Source organism: Pseudopipra pipra, chromosome 25, assembly GCF_036250125.1.
Source record: "Pseudopipra pipra isolate bDixPip1 chromosome 25, bDixPip1.hap1, whole genome shotgun sequence".
Lineage (NCBI taxonomy): Eukaryota > Metazoa > Chordata > Aves > Passeriformes > Pipridae > Pseudopipra > Pseudopipra pipra.
Window position 1 is genome coordinate 698,861 of NC_087573.1, and position 22,818 is coordinate 721,678.

At 54.3% G+C, this 22,818-nt stretch overlaps 2 protein-coding genes across 3 annotated transcripts; both read left to right on the forward strand.

Moving 5' to 3' along the window:
- Positions 1-1,485: 1,485 nt before the first annotated feature.
- MLN (motilin) lies at positions 1,486-5,788 on the forward strand. Of its 2 annotated transcripts, XM_064635582.1 has the most exons (5): positions 1,486-2,453; positions 2,863-2,988; positions 4,040-4,156; positions 4,783-4,891; positions 5,652-5,788. In XM_064635582.1, the coding sequence occupies exons 1-5, from the start codon at positions 2,412-2,414 to the stop codon at positions 5,657-5,659; spliced, it is 402 nt and encodes a 133-aa protein (XP_064491652.1). In that variant the 5' UTR covers positions 1,486-2,411; the 3' UTR covers positions 5,660-5,788. The 2 variants fall into 2 exon arrangements, with proteins under 2 accessions (XP_064491652.1, XP_064491651.1); XM_064635581.1 differs by having other exon boundaries at positions 1,486-2,988.
- Positions 5,789-10,375: 4,587 nt separating this feature from the next.
- On the forward strand, positions 10,376-22,502 carry LEMD2 (LEM domain nuclear envelope protein 2). Its single transcript, XM_064635583.1, has 10 exons — positions 10,376-11,000; positions 11,068-11,887; positions 13,028-13,068; positions 13,956-14,031; positions 15,274-15,350; positions 15,998-16,077; positions 18,383-18,528; positions 19,531-19,632; positions 19,715-19,817; positions 20,465-22,502. The coding sequence occupies exons 1-10, from the start codon at positions 10,389-10,391 to the stop codon at positions 20,613-20,615; spliced, it is 2,208 nt and encodes a 735-aa protein (XP_064491653.1). The 5' UTR covers positions 10,376-10,388; the 3' UTR covers positions 20,616-22,502.
- Positions 22,503-22,818: the final 316 nt, after the last annotated feature.

Consider the following 22,818-nt stretch of genomic DNA (forward strand, 5'->3'; position numbering starts at 1 on the left):
TTTTCCAGCTCGGCCCCAGCGATAACCTGCCAGGAATGCACGGGGAGCCGGGGAGCACCTTAGTGACAGGCACGTGTTCTGCAGGAGGGCTCTGGCCCAAATCGAGTGGTATTGATGGCTGGGACAGCAGCAGGCCCTTGTGGCCCCGGGGGTGTTGGTGTGGTATTGACTCTCCGTGCTGCAGCCAGGTGACAAATGTCATTCCCGGGCTCGGCCGCCCCTGTTCCGGATCTCCCGCACACCCTGCCCAGCCAGGCAGGAATGCTGTGCACTCCCTGCTCTCACACCCCATGGAGCTGCTTGATGCAGATGGATTTCATTGCTTCCCCTCGTTCCCCCCTCCTGTCTCTCGCCTGGCTGCTCTCAGGTTCCTCATGAACAGCACCAGGATGTGTCTGGCCTGATCCCAAACCCTCTGGCATCAGCTCCTGTCTGACGGTCTCGGGGGAGCACAGAGGGGAGAGAGATGTCTGGAGAGGGATGTCAGTGCAGGGTTTATGTCCCTGAGGGGGACCTGTGTGCCCAGGACTGGGAAAGGCTCGATGAGGGTGGGAAAAGGGGCCACAGGAAGATTCAAAGTGGCAACTCTGACATGATTGTGATTTGTCAAATGCAGTGGAAATATAATAATATAATAATGACACAGGTGTCATTTTATTGCTGGTATATTCACATGGTGAAAACTTCACCCTGCAGGGCTCAGGATCTACAAAGACAAGGCAGGAGAGAGGAATCTCTCCATGTCATAGGTGGGGAAGCAGAGGCAGCAGATCTATCTGGGACCCACTGAGAACTGCTGCCAGCCTGGAGCCAGAACCTGGGGAGGGAGCAAAGGGGACCTGCCTGGAAACGAGGAACTCCTAAAAATCCAATGCTGATAACAACATTCCCTGCCTGGGAAACCTGTTTCCATGCAGGCCAGGAGCCTCTGGCAGCTGGACAGGGGGGCACCTGCGGAGGTGAGTGACTGCACGTGGATATAAAGGGAGGGAAGGGCAGCAGGAGCAGCCAGGAGGAAACAGCAGGGAGAAGAGCTCTGACCTCCAGCGTCCCGTGGCTGCACTGCCCAGGTAGGTGCACGGTCCCTGCTGCCACACCTTGGGGGGTGGGCACTTGGTGGGCACTCAGATGTGCTGGTGCTCCTGGCATGTCTTGGCCCCAGCAGAGAGAGCTCCGAGGAGGAGGGAACAAAAGCAATGCTGAAACAAAGGGGAAGGTGCTTTTGGCTCCCTCCCCATCACAGCAGCATTGATTCCAGCAGCTCCTGCCTCCCTCCCTGCCATGGGCACCCAGCAGGCACCGAGGCTGCAGAGCACAGACAGCCCGGGTGCCCCCTGAGCTCAGCTGACAAAATGAGTCACAGGCAGGTCCTACTGACAGGAATGACTGGGTTTTTTGGAAGACAGCTCCGCAGATAAACATCCTGCCTTGTCACTGTGCTCACACCGGCTGTTCACCCCTCCTGCCCAACTGCCATTTGGGGAGGGGCAGACCTGGCACTGCCTGTGGTACTTTGTTGTGCTGATGCTGAACTTGGGATCCTCCTGCTTTGTGTTTTCCCTCTGGAGCTGGGAATTCACTACCAACAAAGTACACTCTGCCTGGAGAGGCTGAGCGAGAGATCTCTGGGCTGGGAAACATGTCCTGCCTGCAAAATAAGGGAGAGCCCCTGAGAAAGGACATTTTTTGACTGAAGAAGTGTGTGTGGGTGTTTCTGTGGGGGAAGAGGGAGCGAATCAACTCCCAAAGGGATAGTCAAGCCGAGATGAAGGTGGTGACGGGGTTTATTTCTTTGTATACAGCAATATTTTACTACAGTGATAGAACAAATGAAAAGGCACAGAAGATTGATGCTGTTGAGGTAACACGTTGCATTGCAAGGGGAGAGCCTAAGAAATCCTGTCCTGATCCCTGCAGGAAATGGTGCCTCTGGTGGGACACCCAGGGTGATGTCCCAGGGCAGGGGTGGGCAGGGGGAGATGGCCCCAGTGCTGCCCTGAGCAGTGAGGAGAGGGTGTGACTGGCAGGTGCTATGGAAAGAGAATATTTATTAACTTCCACTGGCCATCGGTTCAATACCAGCTGATATTTATGGCAAATCTAATTCAGGAGTCAAATTTGACCTAACAATGTCTTTTCAATAATGTCCAAACCAAGAGGTTGCCGAAACTAATTAAGGATCAGGCTCCAATCAGGTGAAGTAGTTAAGCTGTGGGACTAGACTTCATTAAATCCATCCAGGGAGAGTATTTTAATATTTAAAGAGAACATTTAATGTTTATGTAAGTCCTCTCGTGACGAGAAGTCACAGTTAAATCACTCCAGAAGGTGGTTTTTAGAGCCCTTTATTCCAGGATTATACAGAGCTGGGCTGGCAAACACCTGGCAAGCACCTTTCTCTCTTGGACCCAATGAGGCTTCTTAAAAGATCCAGTCCACCAAGGCTTCCAGGGGTGAGGAACAGCAAACCAAAAATTAACAAGACAGCTGTCATGGTTTTTCTCTCTCCCAGCAGCACAGTCTCCCGAGCTGGCAGTGGGACTGATGGGAGTGTTTTGCTCTGGATGTGTGAGAGTCTCACTCCAGCAGAGCTGGAGGGAGGCTGGAGCAGCACTGCAGGGCTGGGCTTGACATCCCTGGAGATGGTGCTCAAGAACAAACCTGTTTACACAAACAGGTTGGAGAAGAGAATTGTCAGTCAAGACACTTCTATTCTCAGCTCGGGAGCAACTGGAGGAGTAAATATACCTCTGGTTAGCTGGGGGATGAATTTGATTGCAGCTGATGCAAGGCCAAAGGGATTTCTGGTCGAATGTCCCTGTCCACACTTTACCCTCGTGTCTTCTTTCCTGTGTTGTTCAGACTCTCACGATGGTTTCAAGGAAGGTGGTGGCCAGTTTGCTCCTGGTGTACCTGGTGTCTCTGCTGGCTGAACAGGCTGAAGGCTTCATGCCCTTCTTCACCCACAGTGACTTCCAGAAAATGCAGGTAACCCCTCCAAAATGTGTTGAATAATCCAGGAAAGGTTCTTCTCCAGCCCTCACCCCCCAGACTCTGCAGGTGCCACTGTCACCCCATCCCCTGCCCCTCCTGTTTCCCTGGAGACACTGTGATCCAGCCCATCCCACACTCCTCCCAGAGTTCAGGGCAATGGGGGAGGACACAGACAATTCCTAAGGTGTGAGACCAGAGTGGAAGAGCCTGGACTCCTCTCCATGAGGTCTGACAGACCTGTGTGGGTTATCACCTGCAGCCCATGGGCTCGTTTTTCCTTCCTCTGTGCTAGTGGCTGTAATTTTTACAGCGAAGCCGCAGCCTCCCATCACCACAGTGACGGGTCTTTTGTTGCAACAAATAATTAACCATCCTCCGGATGGTTGTCACCTCTGGGACGTGCAGAGAGAACGCTTTTGCTTTTGATGTGAAACTAATACTGTTGAGAAGTGTCAGGCAGGCTCAGAGAACTGCATCTTCTGAAACACAGCCCGAGCGAGCTTCCCCCGCAGTGCAGAGCCCATTGATGCCGGGAGAAATCCTATTTCCAACACCCATCCACTCACTGGAGGGCAATTCTTCCTGTGGGGAGCACAGTCATCCCTCAGTGTCCTCAGGAAGGATGGGGGGACCCATGCACTGTCTCCAGTTGATTGTTCAAGTGTCTCTGGGCCAGCTCAGTGAGGTCACTGTCCTCAGCTGATGGTGTCACCTCACACTGATCAACAGTGACACGAGTGTCCTGTTCACTGCAGACCTTCCCTCTCCACCCTGTAACCTGACCTTACCCCCACGTGCAGCCTCTGCTGCATGGCAGCATTTCAGTCCCCAAGGCCATGCTGGCCCTTCCTGAGGCCCTGGGGGGATTCCACCTTGGCTCCAGGCAGTGGTGAGACCTCCTGTGCCCTGGTTGTGCCCAGCACTGGGGGTTCCTGGCTGCTGGGCATCCCACTGCTGCTGTGGTGCAGAGCGGGTCTGGGACCCTCGGGATGTTGTGTCCCAGCATCACTGACTGTGCCACTTGCTCTCTGCTCTGATGCTGCAGGAGAAGGAGAGGAACAGGGGAGGGCAGAAGAAATCCCTGAGCTCCCTGCAGCAGCTGGACGAGGAAGGCTCCTCTGAGCAGCCTGGTGTGGGTGCCAGCACGGCCAGGGCCATCCAGGTATGCTGAGCCACTGGACTCTGAGGAGCCCACGAGGACACACAGGGGGCAAGGAGCCCAAGAGGTGTCCTCTGCCAGCCCTGCCAGGTTGCCCCAGAGAAAGGTTTTACCTCCCCCCTATATATAATCTTGGACACTCAGCAGCCAGGTCACCCCTGAGACCCACCTGGCTTCTCCCTCAGGAAAATGGAACCATGAGGTTTGCCTTTGCCACTCAGTGAACCCCAGCCAAGTTCAAGGCAGGGATTCCCAGCTCTGCTTCAGCTCTGGGGTTAACCTGCCACCTTCTCACCCAGCTCCAGCTGTGCTGCCCAGTGTCACCTCTGATCCCACACTTCTCTGCACTGGCAAGATCTTACTTATAAACTTGGGCCCATGCAGCTGCACTCCCCAAAGTCTCTATACAGCGCAGAAAATGGACAATTTTAGGGATTTAAGTGCCAGGCTAAGCTCTCAAAGACATGTTTGCCTGGTTACCAAGTCTGAAAATTGTGTTTTTCCACTTGAACACAGGGAACTCTTTGCCTGTCCGTGCAGCCACTTCTGCAGGGAGCTTGGCTGTTCCCAACCTGCCTCCCTCTGCTCTCCTCAGCTTTTCCTTCTGACTTCTCTGGCTCTCTCAACAGCAGGCTGTTCCTGTCAGACCTGGGATGTGGCTCACCCCAAGGCAGCTGGAAAAATACCAAGATGCCCTGGAGAAAGTGCTGGCAGAGCTGTTACAGGACACCCCAGACGGTACTGTCAGGAGGCTGAGTTCTGCCTTGGGAATTCTGCCTTTGCCTCCCCTCACCAGCTCATCAGCACGGAGATATTTATATTCCCCAGAAGGGCTTTTGTGTCATGTTTGCTCACTTTACAGAGCCCTCAGAACCCAACCACTCCCTTCTGGGAAGGTTATTTCTTCGTAAGGTGCTGCCTGTGCCCTGGAGCTGAGATTGGCTGTCAGCAGCAGCACAGCCCATCCCAGCAGCTCCCCTCGGTGCTGTTTGCCACTTCCCTACTCCTCCTCCCAAAACGTCCTCAGTCTTCAGGGAGCAATTTCCAAAAGGGTTTATAACTCCAGCTGCACCTGCAAGGCAGCTCAGCACCTGCAGCCAGCTCAGAACACCAGCTCCCCGCATGGGGGCTTAACACTAACACTTAATTACACCCGAATTTGCTGCGAATCCTCCTTTTCCTTTGGGCTCAGTGTGTGGGAATTGCAGCAAATAAACCATCCAGGGGCAGTCTGCTGTGCAGCTCTTCCTGCCTGCAGATTAAGGGATTGGTGGGATGGGTCTCCCCAGAGTTATATCTGCACCTTTGCCTTGTTTGGGACATGTAAGCCCAGGTAAGAGGATCCTGCTCTCCCTGTGAGGGTTGTTCTGCCTGTGCTGATTTCAGTTTGCTTTTGAACTTTTACTTTAGGAGCTGAGGAGTGGGAAACAATATAGAAAGCCCTGAAAGACTGAATGACAAATTTAAGGACACTTGTGCTTTTCTCTTTTCTTTTTAGCTGATTGATATCTGCAGAATCAGAAGAGAAAGCGCTGGAGCTGCTAAAGCTGAAAGACTCCACTTATGTAAACGAAATCTGTAAGAGATTAACAGCAAAATCTGAGGTGAGATAATAAAATGCGCAGCACAATTAAACGGAGGATTTGTGTCTTCAATCCTTCGTGCTTCTCAGCCAGATGGAGGAGTGTGGGAAAGGAGAGAGGGAGGGCTCTGGGTTCTCGAGAACATCCCCATCCTCCTGAGCACTGCTGGGGAGTCAGTCCTGTGAGGAGGAGCTGAGGGAGCTGGGGGGGCTCAGCCTGGAGCAAAGGAGGCTCAGGGGGGACCTTCTGGCTCTGCAACCCCCTGACAGGAGGGGGGAGCCGGGGGGGGTCGGGCTCTGCTCCCAGGGAACAAGGGACAGGAGGAGAGGGAACGGCCTCCAGCTGTGCCAGGGGAGGGTCAGGTGGGACAAAAGGAGGAATTTCTCCATGGAAAGGGTGGTCAGGCCTTGGAAGGGGCTGCCCAGGGAGGTGGAGGAGTCCCCACCCCTGGAGGTGTCCAAGGAAGGAGCTCTGATCTGCAGCTCCTGCCTGTGCTCCAAACCCCTCCCATGCCCCCTGAGATATGAACAGCACTGTGAGGAACCCGTGTGCCATGGCTGTGCCAGGCCCAGCACGTGGCAATGACACCGGGCTCTGCCCTCATTGCTGCCTCTCAAACACACCCGGAGGTGAAACTGTAATTCCACTTGAACATCCTGCTCTCCATTTCCATACCTTTGGCTAATTTTAGAGCTGCTCCTCTATGCTGGCAGCAGGAAATCCAACATATGTAAAGTAAGGATGGATGAGATCAATGGCTTGTACGTGCATATATCCAATTCCAATCCAATTTTACCCTCCCAACCCAACCCGAGTTCTGTTCTTGCTGAGCTCATTCCAATAGCTCTGTTTGTGCTGGAACAACACCCCTCAGCGTGTTCTGCCATAACCAGCCCTCAGGAGAGGAGAGATCTCCCAGTGCATAATGGAACATCCAGCACAGCGTGGATTACAGCTCTAATGTTTGATCCAAAGGCACACTCCTTGTCCAGGGACTGATCAGCTCCAGGTAGCTCCTGCTTTTCTGGGTTTGCTGCTGAGACAAGGTGAGCTGTGAAATCACTATAATGACTCTGAGAGGGAGGAAGATGGGAAATAATGCATTCCATTAGGCTGGAAGTGAGAGCAGCCTCGGCTGTTGGGCTACAGGAGCTCAGTCTGCAGTGGAGTGACATCCATGGAAGGGCCAGCATAGGAATCACTGGAGGAGCTGCATCACACTTACCCTGGTGTGCAGCCAGATCAGAGACAGGCTGTTGGCTGCAGGGGGGACCAGAGAGACCCAAACCTTTACTCCAGGTATGATTTTGCCCTGGTACAGGAAAACAAGGAGAATTTCCCCCAAGGGGAAAACTGCTCCTAAACCCCCTGTGTGAGCTCTGCTGTGGGTCAGGGCTGTCCCTCCAGTGTGCCCTTGGCCCAGCTCCTTCACTCCCACCACCTCCCAGACTGACAGCTCCCCTGTGCCAGCCAGGAAGGAAAGTTTTCCAGTGACAGCAGGAAAGAAAGTGAACATGAGCCTCTTGGATTTGCTTCCTGGACCATTTCCCACCAGGGTGGTGTGAGGCTGACGCTGTGGAGATTTCCACAGGGAGATTCACCACTGCAGGGATCTCTCCTTCTGCTCTTACACTTGGACCCAGACAAGCTGCAGCAGCAAGGGCTGGCTTTGACCCATCGGTTCTGCCCCTGGCTCTTCCCAGTTGTCCTGGCTATAAATCCCAGCTCAGAACATAGGGCTGGTAGTGACAGTGGCTGTAGGAACCCCTGTCCTGCAGCAACAACTGTCTTGTCCAAACAGGCACCAAAGTACACAGGGCCTCCAGCTTTTGGAGTTGAATTCCTTCCACCCTCAGGGGCTTGAATAGGAGAAGCAGAACCTCTGCTGGAAGGAGAAGATGGATGGACCCCAACCATTGCCCCAGGCACAACTCCTGTTGTCAGAGGAGCTCTGGTTAAGAAGGAAATGTTCCCCAGGCTGCAGGACAGACGGTACCCCCGTGCCCTGGAAGGTGCTTTGGTGGCAGCAGCACCCAGGCCCACCTGCAGGCAGGCAGGAAGAATTTGCTGCTCCAGAAACCAGAGTTTCGTGGCGGGATGAGCAGCCCCACAGTCGGTGGAGAGAGGCAGGGAAAGAGGAGAGAAGAGAATGGAGTCACCTCTGACTTTCTAACATAATAATCACTCAGCAGGGCGAGGACAGGGGCTCTTGGGTCACACCTGTGCCACTGCCATGAGTGACAGGGTGATAAATCGGCACAGTCGGCTCCCGAGTGAGACTCGACACTTCCCCGGTGACATATGTGGGGCTGTCACCCAAATGCCAGGGCTGAGGAGGGGGGATGGCAGGGTTTCAGCAGCCCATCAGTCAGGAGGGGAAGGGCTCAGCTGCTGCCTGTGGGTTTTGGGGTGCAGCCGCTCCCCTCCTCACTGTGTGAACACGGAGCAGATCTATTCCTGTCCCTCTGTCACACCAGGCCTGTCTCGGTGCTTCCAGAGGAGGAGCAGACGGTGCCACACGGCTGCTCTTCCCAGTTGGCATCTGAGTCAGTGCCAGCAGGTCTGAGGCAGCTTCTGGGCTCGCAGGGAAGGTGGAAGATGCCCCCTCCTCGCTGTCCCAGCTTCCCAGGATATTTACAGCCAAGAGATTGAGAGCTACACCGGGGGCTGGGAAACTGCCTTTCAACAGTTGAGCATCGCCGAGCTCCCGGCAGCCCCTGCTGCTCCCAGAGCTGTGAGGATGATGAGGGGGCTGCAAAAATAGGAAATGCACTGCCAGGCTCATCACCAGCACTGTGGGCAGGGGGACAGGAATGAGGATTGTCCATGGGGATATGGGCTGAGAGGAGGAGGCCTCTGCTCCTGCTGCCTCCCCCATGGGAGCCTTCCAGGTACCTTCCAGGGAAGGCAGGGCTGCTCCCATGGGTTGCCTTGTTAGGGAAGAAGGGTTGTGGATTCCTCTCCACAACTAAGAGGCCTGCCAACCTCCCTTCTGAGGAGGAATCACAGCTTTCCCCCCATCCTCCAGTTCTCCAACACCATTCCCATGTTCTCCCCTCCAAAGGTCATGCAATGAGGCTGCTGGACCAAACTCTGGCCTGGAGTAACTTCCCTGACTGACAGAAACTCAAGTTGAAAAGACAGGTTCGGGGCTTTTGCTATTGCCCTTTTTCTCCAGAACAAGATGAGTTCATGTGATTCCTGGGTTTGCATCAGCTCGGGCTTGGATGCCAGCACTGATCTGCATGTCTGGGCAGAGCTTCTCCAAAGCGAGAGCTGTGAGCTCACAGAATCTGTGTAATATTCTAATTCCTTATTTACATTAGACCCCGCTCCACATTATGAGCTGTCAGTGGTGCTTTGCTGTTGAGCGCAGGGGAGGCTCAGCTTGGCGTGTTCACACTTCCCAGTGGAGCTGAGTTTGCTCTTGTAATGGGCTCCCTGGCCTCTACTGAGGATATATTTGCTGTTGCCAACCAGATGAACAAATCTCAGCATCTTGTTGCTGCTTTCTTGGATAAACTGGGGAGAGGGAGGTGAACTTTGGAGCCCTGAACAAGGAAGAGGGTCCTGAAAGAAGGATTAGCAACAGGATGAAAGGACATGGCCTCAAGATGCATCAGTGGAGGTTCAGGTGGGACACGAGGAGGCATTGGTGGGCTCAGGCATTGGAAGGGGCTCCCAGGGAGGTGGTGGAGTCCCCATCCCTGGAAGTGTCCAAGGACGGACTGGACGTGGCACTCAGTGCTCTGGGCTGGGGGACAAGGTGGGGATTGGTCATAGGTTGGACTCCATGGTCTTGGAGGTCTTTTCCGGCCTCAGTGATTCTGGGATTCATGTCAGGAATGCACAGCTCAGCTCTTCCCGTCTCCTCCAGGCCGAGCATCCCCCCGAGCCTCCCACTCCTTGTGGGTCCCATTCCCAAGGGACCACGACATGTCTCCCACTCCGGTATCACACCTCGATCCCAACCCAGCGGCACACATCCAGTCCGTGCATTCATCGCCGCTTTCTCGTTATCTTTAATTAAATTCCGATATTACGCCACAGTATTTCAGCCACTGTCATTACTTTCTTTAGAGGCGGGAGCAGGAAAAGGCAATTACTGCACATCACTGCCCTGCCAAAACAAATTTACGAGTCGACGCTTGGTTCTGCTGTTTTGTGCTGTGGAGCGTGCGGGACCCTCCTTCCCGGGAATTATCCCTGGGCTCCGGCCCCTGATCCCACGAAGGCGCTGGCCGGGCTCCAGCTGCTGGCAGTGACTTGGCAGCGGTGAAGGCAATGTGTGTGGGGCTGGCAGATGGCTGGGAAAGACACATTTTTGGGGAGAACGGCCCTAAAAGCGTCAGAACATCGGTGTGGCTTGGTCGGGGTGAGGTGGGAGATGCTCGAGGGGGGGACAACCCGTCACTGTCGCAGGCAGTGACACTGGCCGACCCAAGCGCTGAGGCTGCTTTTGCCCTTTGCTTTCTCCATTTCACGCCCCTTCTCCCCTGTCCCGAGAGGAGCAGCAGCTCCCGCCGCCCGTTCCCTCCGATCCCTCGGGGCAGCAGCGCTCCCCTCGACCTCCCCGACATGGCGCCCGCCCCGCCTCCATGGTCTGCCCTTCCCAAGATGGCGGCGCTGGGGCGCGCCGGGCCCCTCCCAATATGGCGGCGGCGCTTCCCGCCCGCGGGGCGCTTCCGGCGGGGCCTGGCGCGGCCATGGCGGAGCTGACGGACGCGGAGCTCCGCAAGGAGCTGCTGGCTCTCGGCTACCGCCCGGGGCCCATCACCGCCACCACCCGCAAGGTCTACGTCAAGAAGCTGGGCTGCCTGCGGGCCGAGGTGGCGGCCGCCCGGCGCAGCGGCCGCACCGCGCCGCCCAGCCCGGGCCGCTCCCCCGCCGGGCCGCCGCAGGCCTCGCCCTCGCGGCAGCGCTCCAGCTTCACCCGCGACAGCGAGGAGGAGGAGGAGGATGAGGATGAGGAGGAGGAAGAAGGGGGGCAGCCACCCGCGTCCCGCTGGGGGACGTCCAGGGAGGGCGGCGGGCAGGCCTGGGGGGACCCCCGCGGGTCCCCGCCGGGCCGAGCCGGAGGCAACAGGGCTGAGGGCGGCCTGTCCCGGGACAGCCTCGGGGGGCTGAGCCCCTCGGAGCGCTGGGGGACGGCTGTGGAGAGAGGGGGGGGCGGGCTGGGGGCGTCCCTGGCCGGGCACGGGGGGCTGAGCTCCCCGTCCCAGTGGGACACGTCCATAGAGAGGAGCGGGGGGCTCGGAGGGGGGGTCTCACCCGCCCCTGGACGGGCCCGGGGGGCTCGGGCCCTCGTCCCACTGGTGCACGAACGCAGAGAGGAGCCGGGGGCTCAGCACGGGGCCGGGGGCCACCCTGGATGGGGTGCGGGGCTCCTCGCTGCAGTGGGGCACGTCAGCAGAGAGGAGCGGGGGGCTCAGCAGCGGGCTGAGACCCACCCTGGACAGGGCCCGGGGGTCCAGCTCCGCGTCCCAGTGGAGCCCATCGGCGGAGAGGGGCGGCGGGCTCGGCTTTAGGGCTGGCTCGGGGCTGCCCCCGGATGGGGTCGGGGGGTTGAGCTCCACGCCATACTGGGGCTCCTCGGCTGGCAGGAGCGGGGGGCTCGGCTCCAAACCCCTTCCCAGCGAGGAGAGCGGGGGCCTGAAGTCCAGGAGCCATTGGGGCACAGTGGGAGCTGGGGGCCAGAGCTCCCGGGATCCCTGGGACACGGCGGGGGAGAGGAAAGGGGTCTCCTCCAACAGCTGGTGGAGGCGGGAAAGTGAGGTGACCCCCAGCACCCAGTGGGGCTCCTCGGCGGCCCCCGGGGGGTTCAGTCAGCTGTTCAGGAGGGGGAAGGAGGACCTGACTTCCAGCGTTGGCAAGGAGGCAGAGAGGGATGGGAGCACTGGCGGCCGGGCCGGGGGGCTGATCCGGCGCTTCCCGTGGCGGGCGTCCAGCGATGGGGGGTACGGAGTGACCCCCCGCACTGCCCTGCTCCGCTCAGCCCCCCGGCAGCAGCCCGAGGGGAAGGGAAAAGGCCTGGAATACTACCTCTCCCAGTTCCTCTGCCTCGCCAGCGTAGTGCTGCTCCTCATTTTTCTGGGCATCCTCGTGGTGAAGATGGTTGGGTCAGGCTGGCTGGACAGGAGAGACGAGAGCTGTACGTGCACGGGTTTAATTCTGATTTAAACTCTATTCCTCACCTTTTTCCTGCTTTACCTTTATTGCTTCTGTCACCGTCATATTTATCATTCTCATTGCTCTAACCTGACATCTCTGCGTCTGTCCCCGTTTCCATCTCCCCTTGCCCATGGGAAACCTTAGTCCTGGAAAGCAAGTCAAGTGGGTGATTTTTCCAAATGAGCTTGGCCTTCAGTTCCTCAGAACCGTGGGTTTTATGGGGAGTGCCATTCCTGCTAGGCCAAGGATGGATTTTATGGATTCCTGCTAGGCCAGGGATGGAGAACACAATGTCTCTGTAACACCCAGTGTGTGCTTTCAATGTTCCCTCTGCTGGCTCAGCCCTTCCCAACCTTTATCCTGGGCAGGGGAAGTGCAGCAAACAAATTGGGCACTTAAAATGTGACAGAGCTTCCATGAGAAATGGAAAGGGGCTTCCCCACCACCTGATTTTAAAGCAGAGTTTCCCAGTGGAACAGCTGGAAATATGGACATGTCATGGCTTTGAGCTGAACGTGGAAGGGTTTGGGGGCAGTTGGGAAGGTGCTGGTCCTGAGCCTCCTCCCACTGTGCCCCTGGGTGTTTGTGCCCTTTGCATGGGCTGGGAAAGCTGCTGTGTTCCCAAAGTCAGGATATAACTCAGACGGGCAGCAGGGACGGAGGGGTGGAGAGAGCAGTTAAGGCATGGCCATAATCTGCAGAGAGAACAGCTCCAGCTGAAATAAATCCTGTACCAAAAGCCTGTGCCTCGAGGAGGTTTGATTTCCCTCCCGGATACTTGAGGTGACTGTGGTGGGCAGCGAGTGGCATCACTGGAGTGTAAAGATCAGGGGGAAGGGGTGTGAAGCATCTCCTCAAACAGGAGCTGTTAGAGCATCCAGCCCCAGTTTTTACTTCCCAGCTGACCAGATTCATCACTGGCACCTTTTTATTTGTTTTTCTCCAGTGCTGCTCCCAGAGCAGCTCCTGAACAGGCCATTTGCATTGCAAGGTGCTGCCCGAGGGAGATTAACAACAGCAGCATCAGGCTTTAAAGCAGAACCTTCTTTTAAAAGATAATTACTCTCTTGATCAAAGCTCTTACTTGCAGCCAGCTAACTCACCCTCTTCTCTCTCGTAGTTAATCTCTTGCCTGTGGATTGTGACAAAAGCTCAGATGATGTAAGCATTTATTTATTTATCTTCAGGTCTGGGGGATTCTCACAGAACAGTGATTATTCTGTGTAACATCCACCCATAGCAGTATTGCTGTAAAATGATTAGTTCTATCATTTTACAGAAAACTTAGGACTTGATGGGTTGGAATTAATGGGCCAGATTAAATTAGGAATGTGTATGAGACTCCGAAAGATAAAAATTTAAATTCCCAATTACGTGAATCAATTCCTTTAACAGTTGTACCAGAAGTGATATTGGTTTGCAATAAAGCTGTTTGCAGCTTTAACAGTACAAGATTTAATCCAGCTAATTCCCTGAACGGAGTGTCTGCACAGCTTGTTCTCCCTGTCAGGATGGATTGTTGGGGAAGCCGTGGCTGCCCCATCCCTGGGAGTGTTCCAGGCCAGGTTGGAGCAACCTGGGATAGGGGAAGGTGTCCCTGCCCGTGGCAGAACAAGATGAACTTTAAGGTCCCTTCCCACCCAAACGGGTCTGGGATTCTATGCTTAGGAGTGAGAAAATGTCCTGTTGGATTCTGAGCCCTGGTTGGTGGCTGGGATGTTCTGGGACAACGGGTCCATCCCAGGGGGTGGCTGGTGCTGCAGGCTGGGCTGGGGTGGTCAGTGGTACTTCGTAGAATCCCAGACTGGTTTGGGCTGGAAGGGACCTTAAATCTTACCCAGTTCTACCCCCTGCCAGGGGCAGGGACTTGCAGAGGACTCCCCAGGTCACCTTTGACTGGAACCTGCCATGTGTGCTGTGGGTGTGTTTGGTGGGAGCTGGTGGGGCAGGACCGAGCCAGACTGCACTGCTGCTCTGTGTGGGGTCTGTGGCTGCTCTCCCACTGTCCCACTGCCACTGCTCATGTTTGCTCCTGTCTCTGCCAGCAGTTCTGCCAGGCCAAGCAGAGGGACATGACCATGGCTGTGCTGCACGAGCTCTACAACTACCTGTCCGTGCAGGCAGGTGAGTTCAGTCACTCAGAACTCCTGGGCATCCAGGAACTGCCTCTCCCAGCTCCCTGCTGCTTTCTGCCCTCACTTTGGAGAGAGTGGTTTCTGGAACAGTCAGTTCCCTTTGAAGAGCTCTGAGGAAGTCAGGTAATAGGAAAACAGGAAAAGGTGGGGTTATTTTTATTCTGATTAGTGCTCGGCTGGTGCACTCGTATCGCTCTGCCCTGGTGAGTGGGCCTTGTTTGCACTTGACATGCTGGGAATTTGAGGTAGAAATAGTCAGTTTTATGATTCTGCCAACATCTTGAAATTGTCTTCAAGGCACTCAGAGCCATTAAGTGTAAGCTGGTGTGTTCTTACAAACAAAGTAAAAGTGGCTTAAGAAATTGTCATTTTCTGCTGAAATGTGGCAGCAGATGTGTAAGTGCCCCTCTCTTCTCTCACCACAGAGGCTCTCTGAGCTGGGTTCAGACAGCTCAGTCTCTATTGAGTAAATCCAGCCCATCACTGGTATTTTGGGATGGAGAAGGCTGCTAGAAATCCAGTGCACGAGTGGAGACTTGTTCAGCAAGATCCATAGCAGTGGTAATCAGTAAAAGTGTTTCAGTTCCATTTGCTGTATTTCAGACCTCAAGGCTGAAGGCTTTGGATATGAAGCTGCACATAATTCCTAAATCTTTTCAAATCTGACTTGGGCAGCTGCCGGATTTCCACCAGATTTACTCAGTCTCTCAGCACATTTGTTTAGTCAACTTGGTGAGGCAAGTTTGAGAGGATTTAGTTCCTCGCCAGCATTTCTGTGCCTGGGTGGAAGGCAGAGCTGGGATTTCGGCTCCTTGGGAGCATTTTGAATGCTGGTCATTAGCTGCACTCTGCAGTCCCTGATGCCTGGTGGCAGGAGCCCCTCTGCAGGGCACCAGGGCCCAGACATGGCTCTGTGCTCTGCAAGGGGCACAAACAGGATTTCCCCCCTCATTCTGTGTTCAGCAGCTCTGAAGTGTGGGCTTTGATTGCCCTTATCCAACAGCAGCTCCAAAGTGTGGTTTGATTGCCCTTATCTAACCTATGTGCAGTGGCTGAGCATTTTATTAATAGTCATAATCTGATCTGCCTGCAGTATAAATCTCACCTTGGAGTCATTCTGCTCAGGGCTGGAGCTGATTGGAGAGTATTTCTTGGTGTACATTCAGAGTGTAGTTCTGAGCTGTTCAAGGGCTTTTTTCCAAACGTTATTTCTATTTGACTTTTTTACCAGGTAATTTTGAATGTGGAAACCCTGAGAATCTAAAAAGCAAATGCATTTGGGTTAGTGAGGCGAAGGACCACGTGATGGTGAGTAGGCTGTGAGCAGCTTTGTTATGACCTAGTGCTTAGTCTCTTATAAGGCAATAAATAATAGACACTAAAGCAATTCACCATCCGTTCTGCTCCCTCATCCTGGTTTGATTCTTTCCCATATCTCTCCCTTCCCCTTTGGCCAGTCCTGTTCTCAGCAGTTCTTTTGAAAATCATTTTCTCCTCCATCTGTGATTCAGCCCCTGTAAATCTTAACTTAATGGTTTGTTGTTTCACCGGAGCCATCAGTCTTGTGAAACCAGAAATTTCCCTGGATTGAGGGCTGGGCAGAAGAAGGATTTTTCTATACCCCAAAGTGTCAGGAGACAGAGTGCTCTGATCTAGCATTCCATTTCTTTCCTGGTAAACTGTCAGTAAGATTATGTTGTATTTAGTGGTTAGTCTTAACAGTCTGGGATGGTGTTATTTCACAGAGTGCTTCATGCATCATCTACCCAGTCAGGAGACTTTAGTCCAGGCAGACCTTCAGGCTTAGTTCCCCTTCCTCCAGTTTGCAGAATTCTGATAAGAATTAACCTGGGGACAGACCATATGGAAGGAATTCTCCCACTCCTGTAATGAAATAATGTTGTTCAGTATTTTAAGTGATGGAGAACTAATCTTCTTATGGATTCCTTGCACAGAATGTTACTGGTAGCTCCCCACAGAAGTTTGAAGCTGCCCTGCACTGGATACTGAACAGCAACAAGGATTTGGGAATTTGGTAAGTGGAAGCCCAGTGTGTCAAAGTTCCAGTTCTGAGGGTTGGCTGCTGTGTAATTGGACAGGTCTGTGGGTGCCCTTCAGCTTCCAGACCTCGTTGGGCTTCAGCAGGTAATGTGGGATTGGCTGTGGCAGTGCCTGCTGGGCAAACTTCCAGGAGAACAACAGCCCTGCAGCCAAATGGCAACTGAGCTCTCCAGGAGTGTGATCCCCAGCCCTGGCTGCAGGACACCGTGTCCAGGGATGTCTTGCTGCCTTGCAGATGAGATGGGAATGGGAGGCCAGGGCTGCTTGTGGCATCAGTGGTTGTGTTGTGCCTCCTGTGAGGTTTGGAAATGGTGGTCCTGGTGTCCTGCCCATGGTCCTGCCCCTACAGCCCTTCTTAAACTTACCCATGTGGTTACTTTTCCCAGTTTCCCAGTTTCAGCTGCAGCATTTGTGGAGCTGCATCCTTGGACCAAAGGGTTCCCTGGCCAGCAAAGCCCTCTGTGCAGTGGGGAATGTCACCCACACTCTGGGATCCTTTGGAGCAATCCCAAGGAGGAGGAGAGGAGAATGGACCTTGGATGGTATCCGGAGTGTCAGTTGTCCCTCTGGCAGAACACCCAGTGCACATTAAATCACAGGATCCCTGAGGTTGGAAAAGTCCTCCCAGCCCATGGATCCACCCTGTGCTCTGTTCCCACCTTGTCCCCAGCCCAGAGCACTGAGTGCCACAGCCAGGCCTTCCCTGGACACCTCCAGGGATGGGGACTCCAAACCTCCCTGGGAGCCCCTTCCAGTGCCTGACTGCCCTTCCATGAGGAAATTCCTCCTGAATGGATTGTCTCACTGACTGTGGCTGGTGGTTGGTCACTGAGGGGGAGTTTCTCAGCCAGCAGTACTGGGTTTTCAGGGAAAACCCACAACATTCAGTCCATAACCTTAGGAAAGAGTGTTACCAGAGTCTGCAGCCACTGTTACCTTCCTCTGGGAAGTGTGGGCTGCCTCCAGTCTGTGCCAGCTCTGAAGTCTAACAGTTGTTTGCATTTCCACGTTGCTAAATATGTCTGTGATTAACTGAATTGCAGCAGTTGGAGTGATGGGGTTGGTGAGCAAACCTTGTAGGAATTCCCATTGCTCTATTTGCTGTTAAATATTCCTGCAGCTGCTGCTGTGATCCAAGGATCAGACAGTGTCTCCTGCTTTGATTACTGGTGTGTGCAATTCCCAGGATGGGACGTGGTTTCCTTAGGGGCAGGTCTGGATTTGTAGGTGGTCTGGGATCCAGAGTTTTCAAATCTATATTTTTATACTCGAGTAGGAGCTGTGGGATACAATATACTCCCACATTTTTATTTCCATAATTAGCAGCTCTGTTGTTCCCCAAATGGATGCACTTCCCTGGAGCCTGTGTGCTGTGCAGGAGTGTGGAACAGCCCCAAAAATCTGCCCCTGGCATTTTTTGCTACATGACATTATTTTTTAGGTGCTAGTCTCAGAGGCAGGACTGAAAATGAGCTTTGCACTGGGTGATTCTGCTGCATGTTTTAAATATTTTCATGGAATTTGGATTGTAAATAAGACAAGGGCGGGGGAAACAACTGTGTGTCTCCAGCTCCTGTAGAATCCAGAATCAAATCCGAGCTGTCAGCAGTTTGTGAGCTGAGCACTAATGAACTGGGAAAACCTCTTTGTCTAATGGGTTGTTCAGTGCAGACAGAATTAGGAGCTTCAATAAAATCCCCTTTGGTCCAGTTGCTTTGGATCTGGTGGCTCTCCCTGCCAGGGCAGTGGTGCCCTCCCTGCAGACACAGCTGATGCTCTGTCGCTGTTGTAGCTGAGCTGCTCCTGCTCCCCAGTGCTGAGGAGAAGAGCTCAAGCTCCCTGGCCTCCCCCAGCTCTGGAGCAGTGACTCGGGGAACGTTTCCACCTCTGTGCTGGGAGGTGGGAATCCAATTTCGAGTTTAATCTTGTGCACACTGAGAGGGGCTGTCAGAGAGGCTGCAGCGGGAGGCTCCCGAGTGCCGGGGGGAGTTCCAGCCCCGCTGCCTTTCCGCAGCCATATCCATCCCTTGCTAAGCAGCCAGTCCTGGAATGCTGTGGCAGGAGCAGGAGGGAAATGCTGTGGCAGGAGCAGGAGGGAAATGCTGTGGCAGGAGCAGGAGGGAAATGCTGTGGCAGGAGCAGGAGGCTGTCGGAGCGTTTCCCGTGTGCTGCGCGGGAGGAGTTACCGCATCTGCAGTCTGTGTGTTCTCCCCGCCTTGATTAAAGACTGCAGTTGGAGTCTGCTCTCCTCAGTGAGATTTTCTGCCTCTTCCCACCAGGCTGAAAGGCAGAGACCTGGCAGGGCCTGTTTCCAGCGTGGAGGAAGTGTTCTGCCTGGAATCTGCCCGCCCGCAGATGGGGCTCGGCTGCCGCTTCCGCCGCGCCGTGGTCACGGCCATCACCAACCTGTTCCTCTTCTTCTGGAGTAAGTTGGGAGTGCTCAGCCTCCCCTGCCCGCTGCAGGGGCGAGCCCTGTGCACACACACACGTTCCCAGCCATAGGAGATGACTAACAGAGGTGAAATGAATGTGCTGATGAGTTAATGTCTAATTAACCTTTGTTCTGGCAGCACAGGGAGACCCGCAGCACTGCTCTTGTGCTCTGAGTGCTTCAAACGTGCTTTAAATCAGCCAGCTGATTAGCTCTCTGGGTATTCCTCAAGTATCCATTATTATGGGCTGCAAAATAAGTGTGTTAACTTACCTACAGGAGTCGGTTTTTCTTTTTTCTTGCTCTAAGCCCCAAAGTCTTCCAGCCTCTTTAATAATGACTTGTAGCATTTCAGGGTTGGAGGTTTTATTGGAATAGTGTGTCGTGCCTCAGCTGAGACAGAGGTTTTACCCAGCGAGGTGAGAACGAGAGCTGTGTGACTGGAGGAGTTTATAATCCAGCCTGACAGGGAGGGGGGGACAGGGGACAGTTTTGTTCAGTGCAGAGACTGAGATGCTGAATTCTAATGGGGGCACTGTCAGTGCTAAACCTTCCATATAGATCTGAATTTTGGGCTGGCACTGGAGCCCCAGGCTTTATTTCCTTATCAAGCAGCTCTCCTTGGAGCAGTGAAGCCTGACAGCCTTCCAGAGTGATCACTGTGGGGGAGGCCTCTGGCAAAGACTCCTCTGGGACTTGCAGAACTGTGGTTGTGCTGAGGTTTCTTTTGGGGGGGGGAGCTCCGTGCTGAGGCCTTCCAACCACCTCATCCCACATCCACATGTGCTCTTCTGCTGCAGGGGGTGGTCAGTACCAAGGGATTTTAGGGTGCAGCTGCACTGGGGTACAAAATGAATCACTTGGGTTCAGTTCCAGGCAGGCCTGGGTCACAGGGAGTGAAAGCTGCCTCTGGGGAGAGGCAGTGTCAGAACTAAAACTGCTTCCAGCAATACACAAGTGGCAGTTACTGAATTCTGTTTGCTTTTATTCTCCTAGGTCTGATCACTCTTTGGGGGCTCCTGATCTTCCTCAGGTATCGCTGGCGGAAGAGGGAGGAAGAGGAACAAGCCATGTATGACATGGTGAAGAGGATCATAGGTAGGAGCTCTGGGAGTTCAAGTAGCCCTGCTCTGCTTCCTGCAGTGTTGAGCTCTCACTGTTGTGTTCTCCTCCCCCCCAGCTGTTGTCCAGGACCACTATAAGGAATGGGAACGGAATTTGGAACGTTACCCCTACGTTGGCATCTTCCATGTCCGGGACAGTCTGATTCCTCCTCAGAGCAGGTGAGCTGGATCTGGGCCCTCAGGAGGGCTGGGATGGGATCCAGCACAGCTCTGAAGTGCAGCTGAGTGCTGGGAGCTGCATTGCAGGAGGAGGCTGAGCCTTTGGGTCGGGAAAGGGTTGGACACAACTGAGGCTGTGCCTGGACCTGGTGCAGATCGAAGGGACAGTCCCGGGGCTGGTGCTCTGTGCAGTCCCACAGGTGTGTTGTCATTGCTCTGTCCAGCAGCACTTGGATTTGGTTTGTTTGGACATGGAGCATCAGCTGTTGAACCGGTCCCTGGGTGTGAGGTGTCCAGAATAACTGGATCCCAAATGGGAGATCCTCAGAGTGTCCCCTTGGTGAGATCCCTCCTGCAGGAAGGGGGAAGGCAGTTTGCTCACTGAGCCCCTTTGCAATATGAACTGAGCCTGAAATCCACTGTCACTGACAGAGGGTCTCACCTTCCCTCCAGGCAGGACCTGTGTGTCCATGCCCTGCTCTGAAATGCCCTCTAAACCAGGATTCTGGTTGGATTCCTTCCCTGCCTGCACAGGGAGCGGGAGGCAGCCAGTGGTGCCTGGATCCACAGCCACAGTTGCTGTAGGCAGGGAAGCACAGTGAGGCTGTGATTCTAATTTACTTTCTTTTCCTTGCTGTTTCTTGCAGAAAGAAGATGAAGCGGGTGTGGGAGAGAGCCGTGGACTTCCTGGCCTCCAACGAGTCCCGCATCCAGACCGAGTCCCACAGGGTGGCCGGGGAGGACATGCTGGTGTGGAGATGGACTCAGCCCTCGTACCTCTCAGACTCGGAGCACTGAGGAGGAGCAGGAGTGGAGCAGCTGTGGATGTGGATGTGGACATGGACCTCTGCAAGGGGACAGGCCCCTCGCTGGTGGTGGGAGGAGCAGGGCCCGAGGGTTGGGGTTGCACGTGTCTGTTTGCTCTTCTTTCTGAAAATCTTCACACACGCAAATTCAGGGCAATAACGTTGGCTTGGAAAGAAGATGGGCTTGAGCTGGTGGGAAGCTGGAATTGCACCAAAGTGAGCCTTCCACAGAGACCTGGCTCCCGTGGCAAGCGAGCAACAACTTACAAAGAGTAAAAGCACAGCTGCTCTCGGGGGCTGGGGCGTCTCTGCCAGAGCCCAGGGGTGCAAAATTTGACCTCAATTCTGCAAAGGCCAACTGGTGGCAGTGTCCACCAGGCAATGTGCTTAAAGATGACATTTCCCATGGAAACATTAGGGTGGCAGTTCAGGTGTGTTTTGTTAGAATCTGTTTTAGTCAGGACAAAGAGGGATGGAAGCACTCGCTGCTTCCCAGCGAGGAAGATGTGTTGGCTTCACCCTTCCAAAGTGGGGCAGAGGGGGAATGGAGTGAAGCTGGGCCTGGAGGAGGGAGGCAGCCTCACGTGCCTTGGTGGTTTGGGCTGGGCTGGGGGGATGGAGAGAGGTTGTGACCCTGTTACACTTTTAAGTCTGCAGTCTGTGTGCTTTATGATTTTAGGGGGGTGGGGGGAATTTGGGCGGAAAAATAAAGGATATGGGAAGCTTCCAAAGGCGCTTTGCTGTGGCTGCAGCCACGGGGATTGGTCTGTGGCTATTAAAGGGCAGCTTTGGGAGGGCTTTGAGGACTGAGTGTTCATGTTTATGCTGGGCAGCTGCAATGTCTGTGCTTGTGCTGGAGCAGGGCTGTGCCAGCACAGGGATTGCAGGATTCCTGCAGCCCCCGCGGGTCCCGGGAGCAGCTCCCGGCCCTGCTCCGTGTCTTGTGTCTGTAATCACTTGGTTACTTCAGCTGCTTTTCATGTCCAGCAAACGAGTGTTTGTTTCCAAGGAAATGGCACCAGTGTGTGGCAGTTTGGGCTCAGCAGAGATGTGGCTGCTCTGCTCTTCCCAGGGCTGTGCAACAGCTCGTGGGGCTGCAGGGACCAAACCCATTGCTGGCATCAGGCAGGAGAACTGCAGAGTGAAGCCAGTGTTGATTTGAGCCCTGTGTCCTGTGGATGTTGTCCCTGAGGAGAACATCCCGAGGCTGGATGCACGGAGAGCTCTGGGCGGGCTGGGGCAGCCACAGCCCTGCTCCCTCCTGGGCAGGGGATGCCACGTCCCTGCTCCTTGTGCCAGTCCCTGCTCCCCTGGCAGGCTCTGCAGCTCTCCCCACACCTCCCTGGGTGGGGAGTCACCCCCTGGGCTGCTGGGGATCCCCAGGGATCTCCTGCTCCTGGACATCCCCCGGAATGGGTGGAGGGAGTGGGTTCCTCCAGGAACAAAACACAGGGAGGTCTTTCCCATCAAATGGGGAATGTCCTGTGTGGAGCTGACTGTTACCCCATATTTTTGGTTGTGAAAGTCGGGTGTTTGGGCAGGAGACTCAACAGCTCTTCAGGGGAAGGATCAGCTCCTCCCACTGTAATAAATAGGGAATAAAATGAAAGCAGCCTTGATTCTCCCAAAATGTAACAAGATTGTCACTGCTGCCATACAAATTCTCTCAAACACTGGTGCCTACATTCTTAAACCTTTTTAAACTCTTTGTGGGGCTTGGGTGAGCTTTTTTAACCGTCCAGAAGCGCAGAGTGAGGCGTTGCCGTCATCCTTTTGTATTAAACCTGGTTTTGTAGAACAAACTTCAATGGCTTGGTGCTGTTTATATGTTCCATTTAGCTCTGTAAATCGATATAAAAAATAAATTTATTACAAATAACTGTTACCTTTATTTTTAATGGAGAAATCACAGACTGTTCCAGGTGGTTTTGCTCGGATCAGGTGGATCTGCCCCGGGGAGCTCCATTTCCCAGAAGCTGCTGCTGATCCTGTGCCTTGGAGCACCCTCAGGCTGTGGTGAGCTCAGTGCACTTTTGGGACATGTGCCAGGTGATGGTCTAGGAAGACTGGGAAGTGATGAGGGAAGTAATGAGGATGGAGTGGGATGGATGTCCCTGCCCTGCTCCGAGGCTGTTGCACATAAGCACATCTTGATGGTAAACCAGGTTGTCTTCAGGGCTCATTTTCCTTGAGTG